General features: G+C 45.2%; 1 protein-coding gene across 1 annotated transcript; it reads right to left on the reverse strand.

Moving 5' to 3' along the window:
* Window positions 1-6,528: 6,528 nt before the first annotated feature.
* LOC132322630 (protein EFR3 homolog B-like) lies at window positions 6,529-18,769 on the reverse strand (the record flags this gene model as incomplete). The annotated part of the gene is made up of 4 exons (XM_059837298.1): window positions 6,529-8,205; window positions 8,473-9,062; window positions 12,838-12,887; window positions 18,661-18,769. Coding segments are annotated over 3 exons (304 nt in total), but the record flags the coding sequence as incomplete, so codon positions are not given.
* Window positions 18,770-18,824: the final 55 nt, after the last annotated feature.

Raw genomic sequence — 18,824 nt, forward strand, 5'->3', positions numbered from 1 at the left:
ATCCCAAAGCAATCCCACAATCCCAAAGAAATCCCAAAGAAATCCCAAAATGGATCCCAGAATCCCCCCAAAAAATCCCAAATGAATCCCAAAGAAATCCCAAAATTAATCATCCCAGAATCCCCCAAAATCCCAAAGAAATCCCAAACCCAATCCCAGAATCCCAGACCCAATCCAAGAAATCCCAAATCCCCAAACCCCAATCCCCAAACCAATCCCAAAGAAATCCCAAAGCAATCCCAAAATGGATCCCAGAATTCCCAAACAAATCCCAAAATCCCAAAGAAGTCCCAAACCCGATCCAAGAAATCCCAGATCCCCAAAACCCAGATCCCCAAACCAATCCCAAACCAATCCCAAAGAAATCCCAAAGAAATCCCAAACCCAATCCCAAAATGGATCCCAGAATTCCCAAACAAATCCCAAACCCAATCTCAGAATCCCAAACCCGATCCAAGAAATCCCAAATCCCCAAATCCCAGATCCCCAAACCAATCCCAAACCAAAGAAATCCCGAAGAAATCCCAAAACCAATCCCAAAATGGATCCCAGAATCCCCCAAAAAATCCCAAACCAATCCCAAAAAAATCCCAAACCCAAAATCCCCAAAAATCCCAGAATCCCAAGGAAATCCCAAACCCAATCCCAGAATCCCAAACCCAATCCAAGAAATCCCAAATCCCCAAATCCCAGATCCCCAAACCAATCCCAAACCAAAGAAATCCCGAAGAAATCCCAAAACCAATCCCAAAATGGATCCCAGAATCCCCCAAAAATTCCCAAACCAATCCCAGAATCCCCAAAAATCCCAAAATCCCAAAGCAATCCCAAACCCAATCCCAGAATCCCAAACCCAATCCGAGAAATCCCAAATCCCCAAACCCCAAACCCCAAAGAAATCCCAAAATTAATCCCAGAATCCCCCAAAAACTCCCAAACCAATCCCAAATCCCAAACCCAATCCCAGAATCCCAAACCCAATCCGAGAAATCCCAAATCCCCAAACCCCAATCCCCAAAAAAATCCCAAACCAATCCCAAATCCCAAACCAATCCCAGAATTCCCAAAAATCCCAAACAAATCCCAAACCAATCCCAGAATCCCCCAAAATCCCAAAGAAATCCCAAAGAAATCCCAAAACCAATCCCAAAATGGATCCCAGAATCTCCCAAGAAATCCCAAACCGATCCCAAATCCCAAACCAATCCCAGAATCCCCAAAAATCCCAAAATCCCAAAGAAATCCCAAAGAAATCCCAACATTTTTCCCAGAATCCCACAGAAATCCCAAACCAACCCCGGGAATTCCCTCCCCAGAATGCCCCAAAACCTGGGGAAATTTGGGGGGATTTGGGATTTTTGGGGCTTTTTTTGGGGTTTTTTTTGATTTTTGGGATATTTTTGTATTTTTGGGGTTTTTTGGGATTTGGGATTTTTTGGGGTTTTTGGGGGGTTTTGTTTTTTGGATTTTTGGGGATTTTTTTTTTATTTTTGGGATTTTTTGGGATTTTTGGGATTTTAGGGGTTTTGGGAGATTTTTAGGGTCTTTTTGGGATTTTTGGGGTTTTTTGGGGATTTTTTGGGATTTGGGATTTTTGGGATTGTTGCAATTTAGGGGGGTTTTGGGGATTTCTGGGGATTTCTTGGGACTTTTGGGGTTTTTTGGGATTTGGGATTTTTGGGATTTTAGGGATTTTTGGGGTTTTTTGGGATTTGGGATTTTTGGGGGATTTTTTTTGGGATTTGGGATTTTTGGGGGATTTTTTTGGGATTTGGGGTTTTTGGGATTTCGGGTTTTGTTGGGGTCTTAGGAGGATTTTGGCTCTTTTTTAGGATTTGGGATTTTTGGGGATTTTGGGTTTTTTCCCCTTGATTTGGGGTTTTTTTGGGATTTTGGGTTTTTGGGATCTGGGGATTTTTGGAGAGATTTTTGGGGTTTTTTTTGGATTTGGGGTTCAATGGGATTTTATTCCCAGGGATTTTGGGGTTTTCAGGGGAAACTTTTTTTGTGGATTTTTGGGGTTTTGGGGATTTTTTGGGGATTTTCTAGGATTTGGGATTTTTGGGGGTTTTTTTTAGGATTTGGGTTTTGTTGGGGTTTTTGGGGGAATTTGGGATCTTTTGTAGGATCTGGGATTTTTTGGGATTTTGGGTTTTTTTGGAGCTTTTTCGGGGCTTTTTGGGGATTTTTGGGATTTGGGTTCTGTTGGGGTTTGGGGCTTTTTTTAGGATTTGGGGTTTTTTTGGGATTTTGGGGTTTTTTTCTGGATTTTGGGGTTTTTGGGATTTTTGGGGGAATTTTGGGGTTTTTTGGGATTTCTCAGGACTTTTTCCTGAGATTTGGGGTTTTTCAGGATTTGGATTTTTTCCTGGATTTTGGGGTTTTTTGGGGTTTTTGGGGAAGGATTCAGGTTTGGGGTTTTTTTCCTTAATTTTGGGGTTTTTGGGAAGTTGTTAAAATCCGGGGTGGGTTTTCCTCCCCATCCCCTCCCCCTTCCCAAATTCCCAAAAAAATTCCCGACACTCCCGAGGCCACAGCAGCGTTCATTTATTGGGGGGAAAAACGGGAATTTTGGGGAAAAATATGGGATTTTTGGGGAAAAATAACGGGAAATTTGGGGGGAAAATATGGAATTTTGGGGGAAAATATGGAATTTTGGGGGAAATAAAGGGAATGTTGGGGAAAAAATGGGAATTTTGGGAAAAAATATGGGGATTTTGGGGAAAAAACGGGAATTTTGGGGAAAAAATACGGAATTTTTGGGAAAATAACGGGAATTTTGGGAAAAATATGGAATTTTGGGGAAAAAATATGGAATTTTGGGGGATGTAAGGGGAATTTTGGGGGGAAAAAAACAGGAATTTTTGGGAAAAAATATGGAATTTTGGGAAAAATACCGGGAATTTTGGGGAAAAAATGGGAATTTTGGGGGAAATAACGGGAATTTTGGAGAAAGAGATGGAGTTTTGGGGGGAAAAATGGGAATTTTGGGGAAAAAATATGGAATTTTGGGGGGAAAATGGGAATTTGGGGAAAAAAAATACAAAATTTTGGGGGAATAACAGGAATTTGGGGGAAAAAATATGGAATTTTGGGGGAGGTAGCAGGAATTTGGGGAAAGATATGGAATTTTGGGGAAATAATGGGAATTTTGGGAAAAAATTATGGAATTTTGTGGGAAATAAAAGGAGTTTTGAGAAAAAAACCATGGAATTTTGGGGGAAATAACAGGAAATTTGGGGAAAAATATGGAATTTTGGGGGAAATAACGGGAATTTTGGGGAAAAATATGGGAATTTTGGGGGAAAACATGGAATTTTGGGAAAAGAAATTAAATTTGGGGGGAAATAATGGGAATTTTGGGGAAAATAACGGGAATTTTTGGGGAAATAACAGGAATTGTGGGGAAAATACAGAATTTTGGGGGAAATAATGGGAATTTTGGGGAAAAAATTGAATTTGGGGGAAAAATGGGAATTTTGGGAAAAAATATGGAATTTTGGGGGAAGCAACGGGAATTTGGGGAAAAAATATGGAATTTTGGGGGAAATAATGGGAATTTTGGGGGAAAATATGGAATTTGGGGGGAAATAACAGGAATTTTGGGAAAAACCACGGAATTTTGGGGGAAATAACGGGAATTTTTTGGGGAAAAAAATGGAATTTTGGGGGAAAGAACAGGAATTTGGGGAAAAAATATGAAATTTTGGGGGAAATTACAGGAAATTTTGGGGGAAAATACCGGGAATTTTGGGAAAAAAACCGGAATTTTTGGGAAAATAACAGGAATTTGGGGAAAAATATGGAATTTTGGGGGAAAATTCCGGGAATTTTGGGAAAAAATATGGAATTTTGGGGGAAATAACAGGCATTTGGGGGAAAAAATATGGAATTTTGGGGGAAATCCCCCAGATCTTTGGGAAGAGAGCTGGAATTTTGGGTGAAAAAAAAAGACAATTTTGGGAAAAAACAAACGCTGGGAATTCTGTGGGTTTTTTCTTGGAATGTTCCAGTTTTGCTTCCAGGAATTCCTGACTTTTCCCCAGAAATCTGGGAATTCCTCCAGGCAGGAAGGGCCAAAATTCATCCCAAAGTGATGAAAAATGGGAATTTTCTGGGATTTCGTCCCTCTGGGGCAGCCTCAGGATGGATTCTGGCCCCCAAAATTCAGATTTTTCCACCCCAAAAAAGAAAAATCCCGTTCCAAAGTTGGGGAATTTCCCATCCCTGATTTCCCATCTGGAATTTTCCATCCGGAATTTTTTTTTTTTTTAATTTAATTTGGGATTTTCCACCCTGAATTTTCCACTCGGAATTCCAGGATTTTTTTTTTTTTTAATTTGGAATTTTCCACGTGGAATTTTCCATTTGAGATTTTTTCCAGCTGGAATTTTCCATCCTGAATTTTTTTTTTTCTGTATTTGGGAAATTTCCCATTTTGGAATTCCAGGATTTTATTATTTAGGATTTTCCATCCGGAATTTTCTCCTGGAGATTTTTCCATCTGGAATTCTCATTTTGGGATTTTTTCCACACTGAATTTTTTTTTTTTTAATTAAGGATTTTCCACCCTGAATTTTCCACTCGGAATTCCAGGATTTTTTTCTATTTGAAATTCTCCACTCAGGATTTTCCATCTGGAATTTTTTCCATTTGGAATTCCAGGGGTTTCCTTTTGGGATTTTTCATTGGGATTTTTCCTTCTGGGATTTTTCCATCCTTGATTTCCCATTTGGGATTTTCCATCCGGGATTTTTTCCACTTGGAATTCCAGGATTTCCCATCCTGATTTTCCCATTTGGAATTTTCCCTCTGGAATTTTTTTCCATCCGGGATTTTTTTTTTGTCCAGAATTTTTACACCCCAAATTCTCCTCTTGGCATTTTTCCATCCTGGATTTTCCACCTGGAATTTTCCATCCCAAATTTTCCTTTTGAGATTTTCCTTCCGGAATTTTCCATCCAGGACTTTTCACCCCAAATTTTCCTTTTGGGATTTTCCATTTGGAATTTTCCATCTGGGATTTTCCATTTGCAATTCCAGGATTTCCCACTTGGAATTTTCCCTCTGGGATTTTTCATCCAGGATTTTTCCATCTGGGATCTCCCCTCCAGAATTTTCCATTCCAAATTCTCACCTTGGGCTTTTCCATCCAGAAATTTCCTTTTGGGATTTTTCCATTTGGAATTTTCCTTTTGGGATTTTTCCATCTGGAATTTTCCATCCAAGACTTCCCATCCCAAATTCTCCTTTTGGGATTTTCCATTTGGGATTTTTCCATTTGGGATTTTCCATTTGGGATTTTTCCATTTGGGATTTTCCATTTGGGATTTTTCCCATCGGGGATTTCATGTCTGGAATTTTCCATCCCAAATTTTCCATTTGTGATTTTTCCATCCCAAATTCTCCATCCGGATTTTTCCATCTGGGATTTTCCATTTGGGATTTTCCATCTGGAATTTTCCACCCAGGACTTCCCATCCTAAATTTTCCCTTTGGGATTTTTTCCATCCCGGATTTTCCTTTTGGGATTTTTCCATCTGGAATTTTCCATCCAGGACTTCCCATCCCAAATTCTCCTTTTGGGATTTCCCTTTTGGGATTTTCTATTTGGAATTTTCCTTTACAGATTTTCCATTTGGGATTTTTCCCATCGGGGATTTCATGTCTGGAATTTTCCATCCCAAATTTTCCCTTTCTGATTTTCCATCCCAAATTTTCCTTTTGGGATTTTTCCATTTGGGATTTTCCATCTGGAATTTTCCATCCAGGACTTCCCATCCTAAATTTTCCCTTTGGGATTTTTTCCATCCCAGATTTTCCATCTGGAATTTTTCCCTCTGGAATTTTCCATCCAGGACTTTTCATCCCAAATTCTCCTCTTGGGATTTTCCATTTGGGATTTTCCATTTGGGATTTTTCCATTTGGGATTTTCCTTTACAGATTTTCCATCTGGAATTTTTCCCATCAGGGATTTCATGTCTGGAATTTTCCATCCCAACTTTTCCATTTGTGATTTTCCATCCCAAATTCTCCTTCCGGAATTTTCCATTTGGGATTTTCCATTTGGGATTTTTCCATTTGGGATTTTCCTTTACAGATTTTCCATCTGGAATTTTTCCCATCAGGGATTTCATGTCTGGAATTTTCCATCCCAACTTTTCCATTTGTGATTTTCCATCCCAAATTCTCCTTCCGGAATTTTCCATCTGGGATTTTCCATCTGGAATTTTCCACCCAGGACTTCCCATCCTAAATTTTCCCTTTGGGATTTTTTCCATCCCGGATTTTCCATTTGGAATTTTTCCCTCTGGAATTTTCCATCCAGGATTTTTCCATCCGGGATCTCCTCTCCAGAATTTTCCATCCCAAATTTTCACCTCGGGATTTTCCACCTGGAATTTTCCATTTGGGGATTTTTCTATCTGGGAATTTCCTTCCCAAAATTTCCATCTGGAATCTTCCATCCAGGAATTCCAGGAAATTTTCATTTGGGTTTTTTCCATCTGGAATTTTCTTTTTTTGGGGGGGTTTTTTCACCTATAAATCTCCATCCCAAATTTTCCTTTTGGGATTTTTCCCTTTGGGATTTTTCCTTTTGGAATTCCAGGGTCTTTCCATTTGGGATCTTCCATCCCGAATTTCCCAATTTGGGATTTTCCAACTGGAATTTTCCATCTGGGAATTTTCCATCCGGGATTTCCTCTCCAGAATTTTCCATCCCAAAATTTTCCTTTTGGGATTTTCCATGTGGGATTTTTTCCCATTTGGGATTTTCTCCCTCCCTCAGTTCTTTGGGCTCCTTCCCACCGCTGCAATTCCCAAATTTCCCAAGGAATTCCCATTATCCCAGAAAAAAAATCCCCATTCCCACGCCTTCATCCCAAAAATAACCCTGGAAAAATCCCAGGAAAACCCCCAAAAAAACCTGGGAGAAACCCAGGAAAATTTGGGATGATCCCCCAAAAAAAACCTCCAGAGAATTCCAGGAATGATCCCAAAAAAACCCCTCAGAAAATCCCAGGAAAATCCAGAATGATCCCAAAAGAAAATCCTGGAAAAGCCCAGGAAAATTGGGAACAATCCCAAAAAATCCCAGGAAAACCTGGAGTGATCCCGAAAAAAACCCTGGAAAATCCTAGGAAAATCCCAAAAAACCTGGGAGAATCCCAGGGGTTCTGGGATTTCCAGGATTTTTTGGGATGATCCCAAAATGACCTCCAGAAATTTCCAGGAAAATCCCAAAAACGATCCCAAAAGAAAATCCTGGAAAATCCCAGGAAAACCTGGAATGATCCCAAAAAACCCTCAGAGAATTCCAGGAAAATCACAAAAAAACCTCAGGAAAACCTGGAATGATCCCAAAAAAATCCCAGGAAAACCCAGAATGATCCCAAAAAACCCTCAGAGAATTCCAAGGAAATCCCAAAAAACCCTCAGAGAATCCCAGGAAAAATCCCAAAAAACCCTCAGGAAATCCCGGAATGATCCCAAAAAACCTCAGAGAATCCCAGGAAAATCCCAAAAAAAACCTCAGGAAAACCTGGAATTATCCCAAAAAAATCCCAGAAAATCCCAGGAAAATCCCAAAAAAAACCCAGGAGAACCCGGAATGATCCCAAAAAACCCTTAGGAATTCCCAGGAAATCCCAGGAAAATCCCAAAAAAACCTCAGGAAATCCCAGGAAAATCCCCAAAAAAATCCCAGGAAAACCTGGAATGATCCCAAAAGAACCCCCCAGAGAATCCCAGGAAAATCCCTAAAAAAACCCCAGGAAATCCCGGAATGATCCCAAAAAACCCCAGAAAATCCCAGGAAGATCCCAAAAAAACTCAGGAAAACCCGGAATGATCCCAAAAAACCCTCAGGAAATCCCAGGAAAATCCCAAAAAACCCTCAGAAAATCCCAGAAAAACCCAGAGTGATCCCAAAAAAATTCCAGGGAAACCCAGGACAATCCCAAAAAAAACCTCAGGAAATCCCAGGAAAACCCAGAGTGATCCCAAAAAAACCTCAGGAAAACCCGGAATAATCCCAAAAAAACCCCAGAAAATCCCAGGAAAATCCCAAAAAAATCCCAGGAGAACCCGGAATGATCCCAAAAAACCCTTAGGAATTCCCAGGAAATCCCAGGAAAATCCCAAAAAAAACTCAGGAAATCCCAGGAAAACCCAGAATGATCCCAAAAAAATCCCAGGAAAACCTGGAATGATCCCAAAAAAACCCCCCAGAGAATCCCAGGAAAATCCCCAAAAAAAACTCAGGAAATCCCAGGAAAATCCAAAAAAACCCTCAGGAATTCCCAGGAAATCCCAGGAAAATCCCAAAAAAACCTCAGGAATTCCCAGGAAATCCCAGGAAAATCCCAAGAAAAACTCAGAAAATCCCAGGAAAATCCCAAAAAAACCTCTGGAAATCCCGGAATGATCCCAAAAAACCCCAGAAAATCCCAGGAAAATCCCAGGAAAACCCAGAATGATCCCAAAAAACCCTCAGAGAATTCCAAGGAAATCCCAAAAAACCCTCAGAGAATCCCAGGAAAATCCCAAAAAAACCTCAGGAAAACCCGGAATGATCCCAAAAAAACCCCAGAGAATCCCAGGAAAATCCGAAAAAACCCCCAGGAAATCCCAGGAAAACCTGGAGTGATCCCAAAAAAACCTCAGGAAATCCCAGGAAAATCCCAAAAAAACCTCAGGAAAACCCGGAATGATCCCAAAAAAACCCCAGAAAATCCCAGGAAAATCCCCCAAAACCCCAGGAAAAGCGAGGACGATCCCAAGAAAGCCGAGGGCGGGACGGTGACGAGGGAATTTGGGGAATTTGGGGAATTTTGGGATTTTGGGGAATTTGGGGAATTTGGGGGATTTTGGGAATTGTGGGAATGCCGAGGGCGGGCGGCTCTTCCGGAAGCTTCAGTAGACGCAGAGATCCGGGAATTTCATCTCGTACACGGGGATGGAGTGGGGCTGGGGCTGGGGCTGGGGCTGGGATTGGGATTGGGGCTGGGGGGAGGGGCCCAGCACGGCCGGGACGGCGCCCGAGGGGCTCGGGGGAGGCCTGGGGGAAATCCGGGATCGGCCGGAAAATCGGGATGGGGAAAGGGGGATGGGGGCATTTGGGGAATTGGGAATGTGGGGTGGGAAAAATGGGATTTGGGGTGGGAAATTGGGAATGTGGGGTGGGAAAATGGGAATTTGGGGTGGGGAAATGGGAAATTGGGGATTTGGGGGGGGAAATTGGGAATGTGGGAAAGGGAAATTGGGAATTTGGGGATTTGGGAAAGGGAAATTGGGGATTTGGGGTGGGAAAATGGGAATTTGGGGTGGGAAATTGGGAAATCGGGGTGGGAAATTGGGAAATTGGGGATTTGGGAAAGGGAAATTGGGGATTTGGGGTGGGAAATTGGGAATGTGGGAAAGGGAAATTGGGAATTTGGGGTGGGAAATTGGGAATGTGGGAAAGGGAAATTGGGAATGTGGGGTGGGAAAAATGGAAATTTGGGGATTTGGGGTGGGAAATTGAGGATTTGAGAAATTGGGGATATGGTGTGGGACATTGGGAATTTGGGGTGGGAAAAATGGAAATTTGGGGATTTGGGGTGGGAAAAATGGGATTTTGGGATGGGGAAAGTGGGAATTAGGGGTGGGAAAATGGGGATTTGGGGATTTGGGAAAGGGAAATTGGGGATTTGGGGTGGGAATTGGATTTGGGGTGGGGAAAAGTGAGAACATGGGGTGGGAAATTGGGGAATTTGGAATTGGGGAAAAGTGGGAATGTGGGGGGGGGATTGGGAATTAGGGGTGGGAAAAATGGGAATGTGGGGTGGGAAATTGGGAATTAGGGTGGGAAATTGGGGATTTGGGGTGGGAAATTGGGGATTTGGGGATTTGGGGTGGGGAAATGGGAATTTGGGGATTTGGGGATTTGGGGTGGGAAATTGAGGATTTGAGAAATTGGGGATATGGTGTGGGACATTGGGAATTTGGGGTGGGAAAAATGGAAATTTGGGGATTTGGGGTGGGAAAAATGGGATTTTGGGATGGGGAAAGTGGGAATTAGGGGTGGAAAATTGGGGATTTGGGAAAGGGAAATTGGGGATTTGGGGTGGGAATTGGATTTGGGGAGGGGAAATTGGGAATGTGGGGTGGGAAAATGGGAATTAGGGATTGGGGAAAAGTGGGAATGTGGGGGGGGAAATGGGAAATAGGGGTGGGAAATTGGATTTGGGGTGGGAATTGGATTTGGGGTGGGGAAATGGCAATGTGGGGTGGGAAAAATGGGAATTTGGGATTGGGGAAAAGTGGGAATGTGGGGGGGGAAATTGGGAATTTGGGGATTTGGGGAAAATGGGGATTTGGGGATTTGGGAAATTGGGAATTTGGGGTGGGAAATGGGAATGTGGGGTGGGGGAATTGGGAATTTGGGATTGGGGAAAAGTGGGAATATGGGGGGGGAAAGTGGGAATGTGGGGTGGGAAATTGGGGATTTTTGGTGGGAAAAATGGGATTTTGGGATGTTCGGGAAAGTGGGAATTTGGGGCAGGAAAATTGGAGAGTTTGGGATGGGAAATTGGGAAATTTGGGGTGGGGAATGGGAATGTGGGGTGGGGGCATTGGGAATTTGGGATTGGGGAAAAGTGGGAATGGGGGGGGGGAAGTGGGAATTAGGGGTGGGGAAAAAGGGAATTTTGGGTGGGAAATTGGGGATTTGGGGTGGGAAAATGGGAATGTGGGGATTTGGGGTGGGAAATGGGAATTAGGGGTGGGAAATTGGGAAATTGGGAAAGGGAAAAATGGGAATTTGGGGTGGGAATTGGATTTGGGGTGAGAAATTAGGGATTCAGATTGGGAAATTGGGATGGGAAAGGGGAATTTGGGGTGGGAAGAATGGGAAGGAAAAGAAGGTTTCAGGCATGACCACAGGCATTCCCAAATTCCCAGTCCCTGATCCCAAATTCCTGTCGCTGATCCCAGATTTTCATTCCATATGCCAAATTCCAAACTGCCATCCCCATTCTCAAACCCCACCCATGATTCCCCAATTTCTGTCCCCAATCCCACATCCCCAAATTTCCACATTCCCTCAGTCCCACATTCCCAAATCCCCAAATTCCCTCATTCCCAAATTCCCTCAGTCCCACATTCCCAAATCCCCAAATTCCCTCATTCCCAAATTTCCCCTCATTCCCACATTCCCTCATTCCCAAATTTCCCCAAATTCCCCCTCGTTCCCCCCATTCCCAAATTCCCCCACATTCCCTCATTCCCCAATTTCCCTCCATTTCCAAAACTCCCCCTCATTCCCCCATTTACAAATTTCCCCCAAATTCCCGAATTCCCACATTTCCCCATTCCCAAATTTCCCCCAAATTCCCGAATTCCCACATTCCCCCATTCCCAAATTCCTGAATTCCCTCATTCCCCCATTCCCAAATTCCCTGTCCCAAATTCCTGAATTCCCTCATTCCCACATTCCCAAATTCCCCCCATTCCCACATTCCCCCATTCCCAAATTCCCTGCCCCAAATTCCCGAATTCCCTCATTCCCACATTCCCAAAATCCCCCCATTCCCACATTCTCACATTCCCTCATTCCCACATTCCCAAATTCCCTCATTCCCACATTTCCAAATTCCCAAACCCCCAATCCCTCATTCCCAAATTCCCCACATTCCCCCTCATTCCCCCTCATTCCCACATTCCCTCATTCCCCCTCATTCGCACATTCCCCCACATTCCCTCATTCCCCCTCATTCCCTCATTCCCCCACATTTCCACATTCCCCCTCATTCCCAAATTCCGAAGAATTCCCGAATCCCAGAATTCCCTCTCATTTCTTCATTTCCTCATTCCCCCCTAATTCCCTCATGCCCAAATTCCCCCCATTCCCCATTCCCCATTCCCATTCCCCATTCCCCATTCCCCATTCCCCATTCCCCATTCCCATTCCCCATTCCCCATTCCCCATTCCCATTCCCCATTCCCATTCCCCATTCCCATTCCCATTCCCCATTCCCATTCCCCATTCCCCATTCCCATTCCCCATTCCCATTCCCATTCCCATTCCCCATTCCCCATTCCCATTCCCCATTCCCCATTCCCATTCCCATCCCCCATTCCCCATTCCCATTCCCCATTCCCATTCCCCATTCCCATTCCCATTCCCCATTCCCATTCCCCATTCCCCATTCCCATTCCCCATTCCCATTCCCATTCCCCATTCCCATTCCCATTCCCCATTCCCCATTCCCATTCCCCATTCCCATTCCCATTCCCCATTCCCATTCCCATTCCCCATTCCCCATTCCCATTCCCATTCCCCATTCCCAATTCCCCATCCCCCATTCCCAGTTCCCATTCCCCATCCCCCATTCCCAGTTCCCATTCCCCATTCCCCATTCCCCATTCCCATCCCCATTCCCCATTCCCCATTCCCCATTCCCCATCCCCCATTCCCCATTCCCCATTCCCCATTCCCCATTCCCCATTCCCCATCCCCCATCCCCCATTCCCCATCCCCCATTCCCATCCCCCATTCCCCCATTCCCCATCCCCCATTCCCCATTCCCATTCCCCATTCCCCATTCCCATCCCCCATTCCCCATCCCCCATTCCCCATTCCCCATTCCCCATCCCCCATTCCCCATTCCCCATTCCCCATCCCCCATCCCCCATTCCCCATTCCCCATTCCCCATCCCCCATTCCCCATCCCCCATCCCCCATTCCCCATCCCCCATTCCCCATTCCCCATCCCCATCCCCCAATCCCAAATTCCCAAATTCCCAAATCCCCCCTCATTCCCGAATTCCGGAGTCCCGCCGTTCCCACTCACCGCACGCTGATCTGCAGGACCTGGTTGAGTTTGCTCTGCAGCAGCGACGCCTGCGGGGAACAGGGACCCCAATTAACTAATTAATCCCCCAGCTAATTAACCCGCCCGCTCACTCATTAATGACCCGTTCATCGACTAATTAACCGACTCCTTCATTAACTAACGGGGACAGCCGGCCATGGGGAATGTTAATTAATTAATTAATTAATGAACGGAGAACAGCGAGCGACGGGAAATAATTAGTGGGAACTAATTAATGGGAATTAATTAATGAATTAACGGGGACAGTGAACAACGGGAATGGATTAATGGGAACTGATTAATGGGAACTGATTAATGAATTAATGGGGACAGCGAGCAATGGGAATGGATTAATGGGAACTGATTAATGGGAACTAATTAATGAATTAACGGGCACAGCGAGCAATGGGAATGGATTAATGGGAACTGATTAATGGGAACTGATTAATGAATTAATGGGGACAGCAAACAGTGGGAATGGATTAATGGGAACTGATTAATGGGAACTAATTAATGAATTAATGGGGACAGCGAGCAATAGGAATGGATTAATGGGAACTGATTAATGGGAACTAATTAATGAATTAACGGGGACAGCGAGCACCGGGAATGGATTAATGGGAACTGATTAATGGGAACTAATTAATGAATTAACGGGCACAGCGAGCAATGGGAATGGATTAATGGGAACTGATTAATGGGAACTAATTAATGAATTAACAGGGACAGCGAGCAATGGGAATGGATTAATGGGAACTGATTAATGGGAACTAATTAATGAATTAATGGGGACAGCGAGCAACGGGAATTGATTAATGGGAACTGATTAATGGGAACTAATTAATGAATTAATGGGGACAGCGAGCAATGGGAATGGATTAATGGGAACTGATTAATGGGAACTAATTAATGAATTAATGGGGACAGCAAGCAATGGGAATGGATTAATGGGAACTGATTAATGGGAATTAATTAATGAATTAACAGGGACAGCGAGCAATGGAAATGAATTAATGGGAACTGATTAATGGGAACTAATTAATGAATTAATGGGGACAGCAAGCAATGGGAATGGATTAATGGGAACTGATTAATGGGAACTGATTAATGACTTAACAGAGAACAGTGGGAATGGATTAATGGGAACTGATTAATGGGAATAAATTAGTTAATTAACGGGGACAATGAGCAATGGGAATTAATTAATGGGAACTGATTAATTATTTAATTAATGAGTTAACGGGGACAGCGAGCAACGGGAATGGATTAATGGGAACTGATTAATGGCAACTAATTAATGAATTAATGGGGACAGCGAGCAATGGGAATGGATTAATGGGAACTGATTAATGGGAACTAATTAACGAATTAACGGGGACAGCAAACAATGGGAATGGATTAGTGGGAACTGATTAATGGGAACTAATTAATGAATTAATGGGGACAGCGAGCAATGGGAATGGATTAATGGGAACTGATTAATGGGAACTAATTAATGAATTAATGGGGACAGCGAGCAATGGGAATGGATTAATGGGAACTGATTAATGGGAACTAATTAATGAATTAATTAACAGAGAACAACAAACAACAGGAATTAATTAACAGGAATTAATTAATAAACAGATTAATGAATTGACGGGGAATGGATTAATGGGAACTGATTAATGGGAATTGATTATTGGGAATTGGGAAATTTGGGAATTGGGGAAGTCGGAATGGGGGGAAATGGGAAAAATGGGAATTCTGGTTCCCGAGGGAAAACTGGAAATGGGGAAAAGTGGGAACTGGGAAAAGCGGGAAAAATCACAACACCAGGAACTGGGAAAGTGGGGATTGGGAAAATGGGAACTGGGAAATGGGAACTGGGAAAATGGGAACTGGGAAAATGGGGATTGGGAAAGTGGGAACTGGGAAAATGGGGATTGGGAAAATGGGAACTGGGAAAGTGGGGATTGGGAAATGGGGATTGGAACAATGGGAAATGGGAAAATGGGAACTGGGAAAATGGGGATTGGGAAAATGGGAACTGGGAAAATGGGAACTGGGAAAATGGGAATTGGGAAAATGGGAACTGGGAAATGGGGATTGGGAAAATGGGAACTGGGAAAATGGGGATTGGGAAAGTGGGAACTGGGAAAATGGGGATTGGGAAAGTGGGAACTGGGAAAATGGGGATTGGGAAAGTGGGAATTGGGAAAATGGGAACTGGGAAAATGGGGATTGGGAAAATGGGAACTGGGAAAATGGGACCTGGGAAAATGGGAACTGGGAAACGGGAACTGGGAAAATGGGGATTGGGAAAATGGGGATTGGGAAAGTGGGAACTGGGAAAATGGGGATTGGGAAAATGGGGATTGGGGAAATGGGGATTGGGAAAATGGGAACTGGGAAAATGGGAATTGGGAAAATGGGGATTGGGAAAATGGGGATTGGAACAATGGGAAATGGGAAAGTGGGAACTGGGAAAATGGGAACTGGGAAAATGGGGATTGGGAAAATGGGAATTCTCATTCCTGAGGGAAAAGCTGGAATTGGGGAAAACAGGAATACTGGGAATAGGGAAAATCAGCAATTGGGAACACCAGGAATTGGGGAAAATGGGAATTTCTCGAGGGAAAAACTGGAATTGGGGGAAAATTGGGGATTGGGAAAAGCGGGAATTAGGAAAAATGGGAATTTCCGTTCCTGAGGGAAAAGCTGGAGTTGGGAAAAGCGGGAATCAGGAAAATGGGAATTGTTGTTCTCCAGGGAAAATCAGGAATTGAGAAAAGTGGGAATTGACAAAAGCAGGAGAGGCGGGAATGGGGAAATGGGAATTGGGAAAGCAGGAAAATCGGGAAAAATGGGGATTGGGAAAAATGGGAATTGGGAAAAATGGGAATTGGGAAAAATGGGAATTGGGAAAAATGGGAATTGGGAAAAATGGGAATTGGGAAAAATGGGAATTGGGGAAAATGGGAATTGGGGAAAATGGGAATATTGGGGAAAAATGGGAATATTGGGGAAAATGGGAATTGGGAAAGCAGGAAAATCGGGGAAAATGGGAATTGGGAAAGCTGGGAATTGGGAAAAATAGGAATTGGGAAAAGCAGGAAAACCGGGAAAATTGGAATTGGGAAAGCTGGGAATTGGGAAAAATGGGAATACTGGGAAAAATGGGAAAATTGGAAAAATGGGAAAGGTGGGAATTGGGAGGAGCAGGAACTGGGAGAACAGGAATTGGGGAAAATGGGAACAACGGGAATTGGGAAAAGCGGGAATCGGCATTCCCGAGGAAACCCGGGAATTCCCATGGGAATTTTTCCCCTTTTGGGATTTCCGGGGAATTTTTTGGGGCTTTTGCCAGATTGATTCCCGGATTGATTCCCAGAATTATTCATTGGATAATTCCCAGAATAGTTCCCAGATTTATTCCCAGGATAATTCCCGGATTTTTTCCCAGATTTATTCCCAGGATAATTCCCGGATTTTTTCCTGGATTCATTTGTAGATTTATTCCTGGGATAACTCCCAGAATCATTCCCAGGATAATTCCGAGGATAATTCCCGGATTTTTTCCTGGATTCATTTGTAGATTTATTCCTGGGATAACTCCCAGAATCATTCCCAGGATAATTCCGAGGATAATTCCCGGATTTTTTCCTGGATTCATTTGTAGATTTATTCCTGGGATAATTCCCAGATTCATTCCCAGATTCATTCCCAGATTCATTCCCAGATTTATCATTTCCAATTCCCAGATCCATTCCTGGATTCCTAATTCCCAGATTTCCCATTCCCAGGGTCATTCTCGTGTTTCCCATTCCCAGATTTCCCATTCCCGTGTCTCCCACCATTCCCACCATTCCCAGATTTCCCATTCCCGGATTTCCCATTCCCAGATTTCCCATTCCCGTGTTTCCCATCATTCCCAGATATGCCATCATTCCCAGATTTCCCATTCCTGTGTTTCCCAGATATCCCAGCATTCCCATGTTTCCCACCCTTCCCAGATTTCCCATCTCCGTGTCTCCCACCCTTCCTAGATTTCCCACCCTTCCCAGATTTCCCATTCCCAGATTTCCCAGATTTCCCACCCTTCCCACCATTCCCACCCTTCCTATCATTCCCACCATTCCTGTGTTTCCCACCATTCCCACCATTCCCAGCACTCCCATCATTCCCAGCACTCCAATCATTCCCACCATTCCCACCCTTCCCATCATTCCCACCATTCCCATCATTCCCGGCTTTCCCACCCTTCCCACCATTCCCACCATTCCCACCATTCCCACCCTTCCCACCATTCCCACCCTTCCCCCCATTCCCACCATTCCCACCATTCCCACCCTTCCCCCCATTCCCACCATTCCCACCATTCCCACCCTTCCCACCATTCCCACCATTCCCACCCTTCCCACCCTTCCCAGCATTCCCACCCTTCCCACCATTCCCACCATCCCCACCATTCCCCCCATTCCCACCATTCCCACCCTTCCCACCATTCCCACCATTCCCACCATTCCCACCATTCCCACCCTTCCCACCCTTCCCACCATTCCCACCATTCCCACCATTCCCACCCTTCCCACCATTCCCACCATTCCCACCATTCCCACCCTTCCCACCATTCCCACCATTCCCCCCATTCCCACCCTTCCCACCATTCCCACCCTTCCCACCATTCCCACCATTCCCACCATTCCCACCCTTCCCACCATTCCCACCATTCCCCCCATTCCCACCCTTCCCACCATTCCCACCCTTCCCCCCCATTCCCACCATTCCCACCCTTCCCCCCATTCCCACCATTCCCACCATTCCCACCCTTCCCCCCATTCCCACCATTCCCACCCTTCCCCCCATTCCCACCATTCCCACCCTTCCCACCATTCCCACCATTCCCACCCTTCCCACCCTTCCCAGCATTCCCACCCTTCCCACCATTCCCACCCTTCCCATCATTCCCCCCCATTCCCACCATTCCCATCCTTCCCACCATTCCCACCATTCCCACCCTTCCCACCATTCCCACCCTTCCCACCCTTCCCACCCTTCCCATCATTTCCCAGCACTCCCATCATTCCCACCATTCCCATCATTCCCACCCTTCCCACCATTCCCACCCTTCCCACCATTCCCAGCATTCCCAGCATTCCCACCCTTCCCACCCTTCCCACCATTCCCAGCATTTCCCCAGCATTCCCACCATTCCTATCATTCCCACCATTCCCATCATTCCCACCCTTCCCACCATTCCCGGATTTCCCACCATTCCCACCCTTCCCACCCTTCCCACCCTTCCCACCATTCCCACCATTCCCACCCTTCCCAGTACTCCCAGCATTCCCAGCATTCCCATCCTTCCCACCATTCCCATCATTCCCACCCTTCCCAGCATTCCCAGCACTCCCATCATCCCCACCATTCCCACCATTCCCACCATTCCCATCTTTCCCGGATTTCCCACCATTCCCACCCTTCCCACCATTCCCATAATTCCCAGATTTCCCATCATTCCCACCCTTCCCAGCATTCCCAGCACTCCCATCATTCCCAGCACTCCAATCATTCCCATCGTTCCCACCCTTCTCACCATTCCCAGAATTCCCAGATTTCCCACCCTTCCCACCATTCCCAGATTCCCAGATTTCCCACCCTTCCTACCATTCCCAGATTCCCAGATTCCCAGATTTCCCACCCTTCCCACCATTCCCACCCTTCCCACCCTTCCCACCATTCCCACCCTTCCCAGTACTCCCAGTACTCCCCAGCACTCCCAGCATTCCCAGCATTCCCTCCCGGCGTTCCCGGGCTGACCCTGGCCCCGCAGCGGGCGGCGATCTCCTCGAACGGAGCCTTCTGGAAGCGCTGCAGCAGCAGCCGCCGCCGCTCCCCGCTCCTGCTCCTCCCGCCGCCACGCTGTCCGCTGGGAAAACACCGGGAAAACACCGGGAATGCAGCGGGAATGCACCGGGAATGCA

Source organism: Haemorhous mexicanus, assembly GCF_027477595.1.
Source record: "Haemorhous mexicanus isolate bHaeMex1 chromosome 3 unlocalized genomic scaffold, bHaeMex1.pri scaffold_136_ctg1, whole genome shotgun sequence".
NCBI lineage: Eukaryota > Metazoa > Chordata > Aves > Passeriformes > Fringillidae > Haemorhous > Haemorhous mexicanus.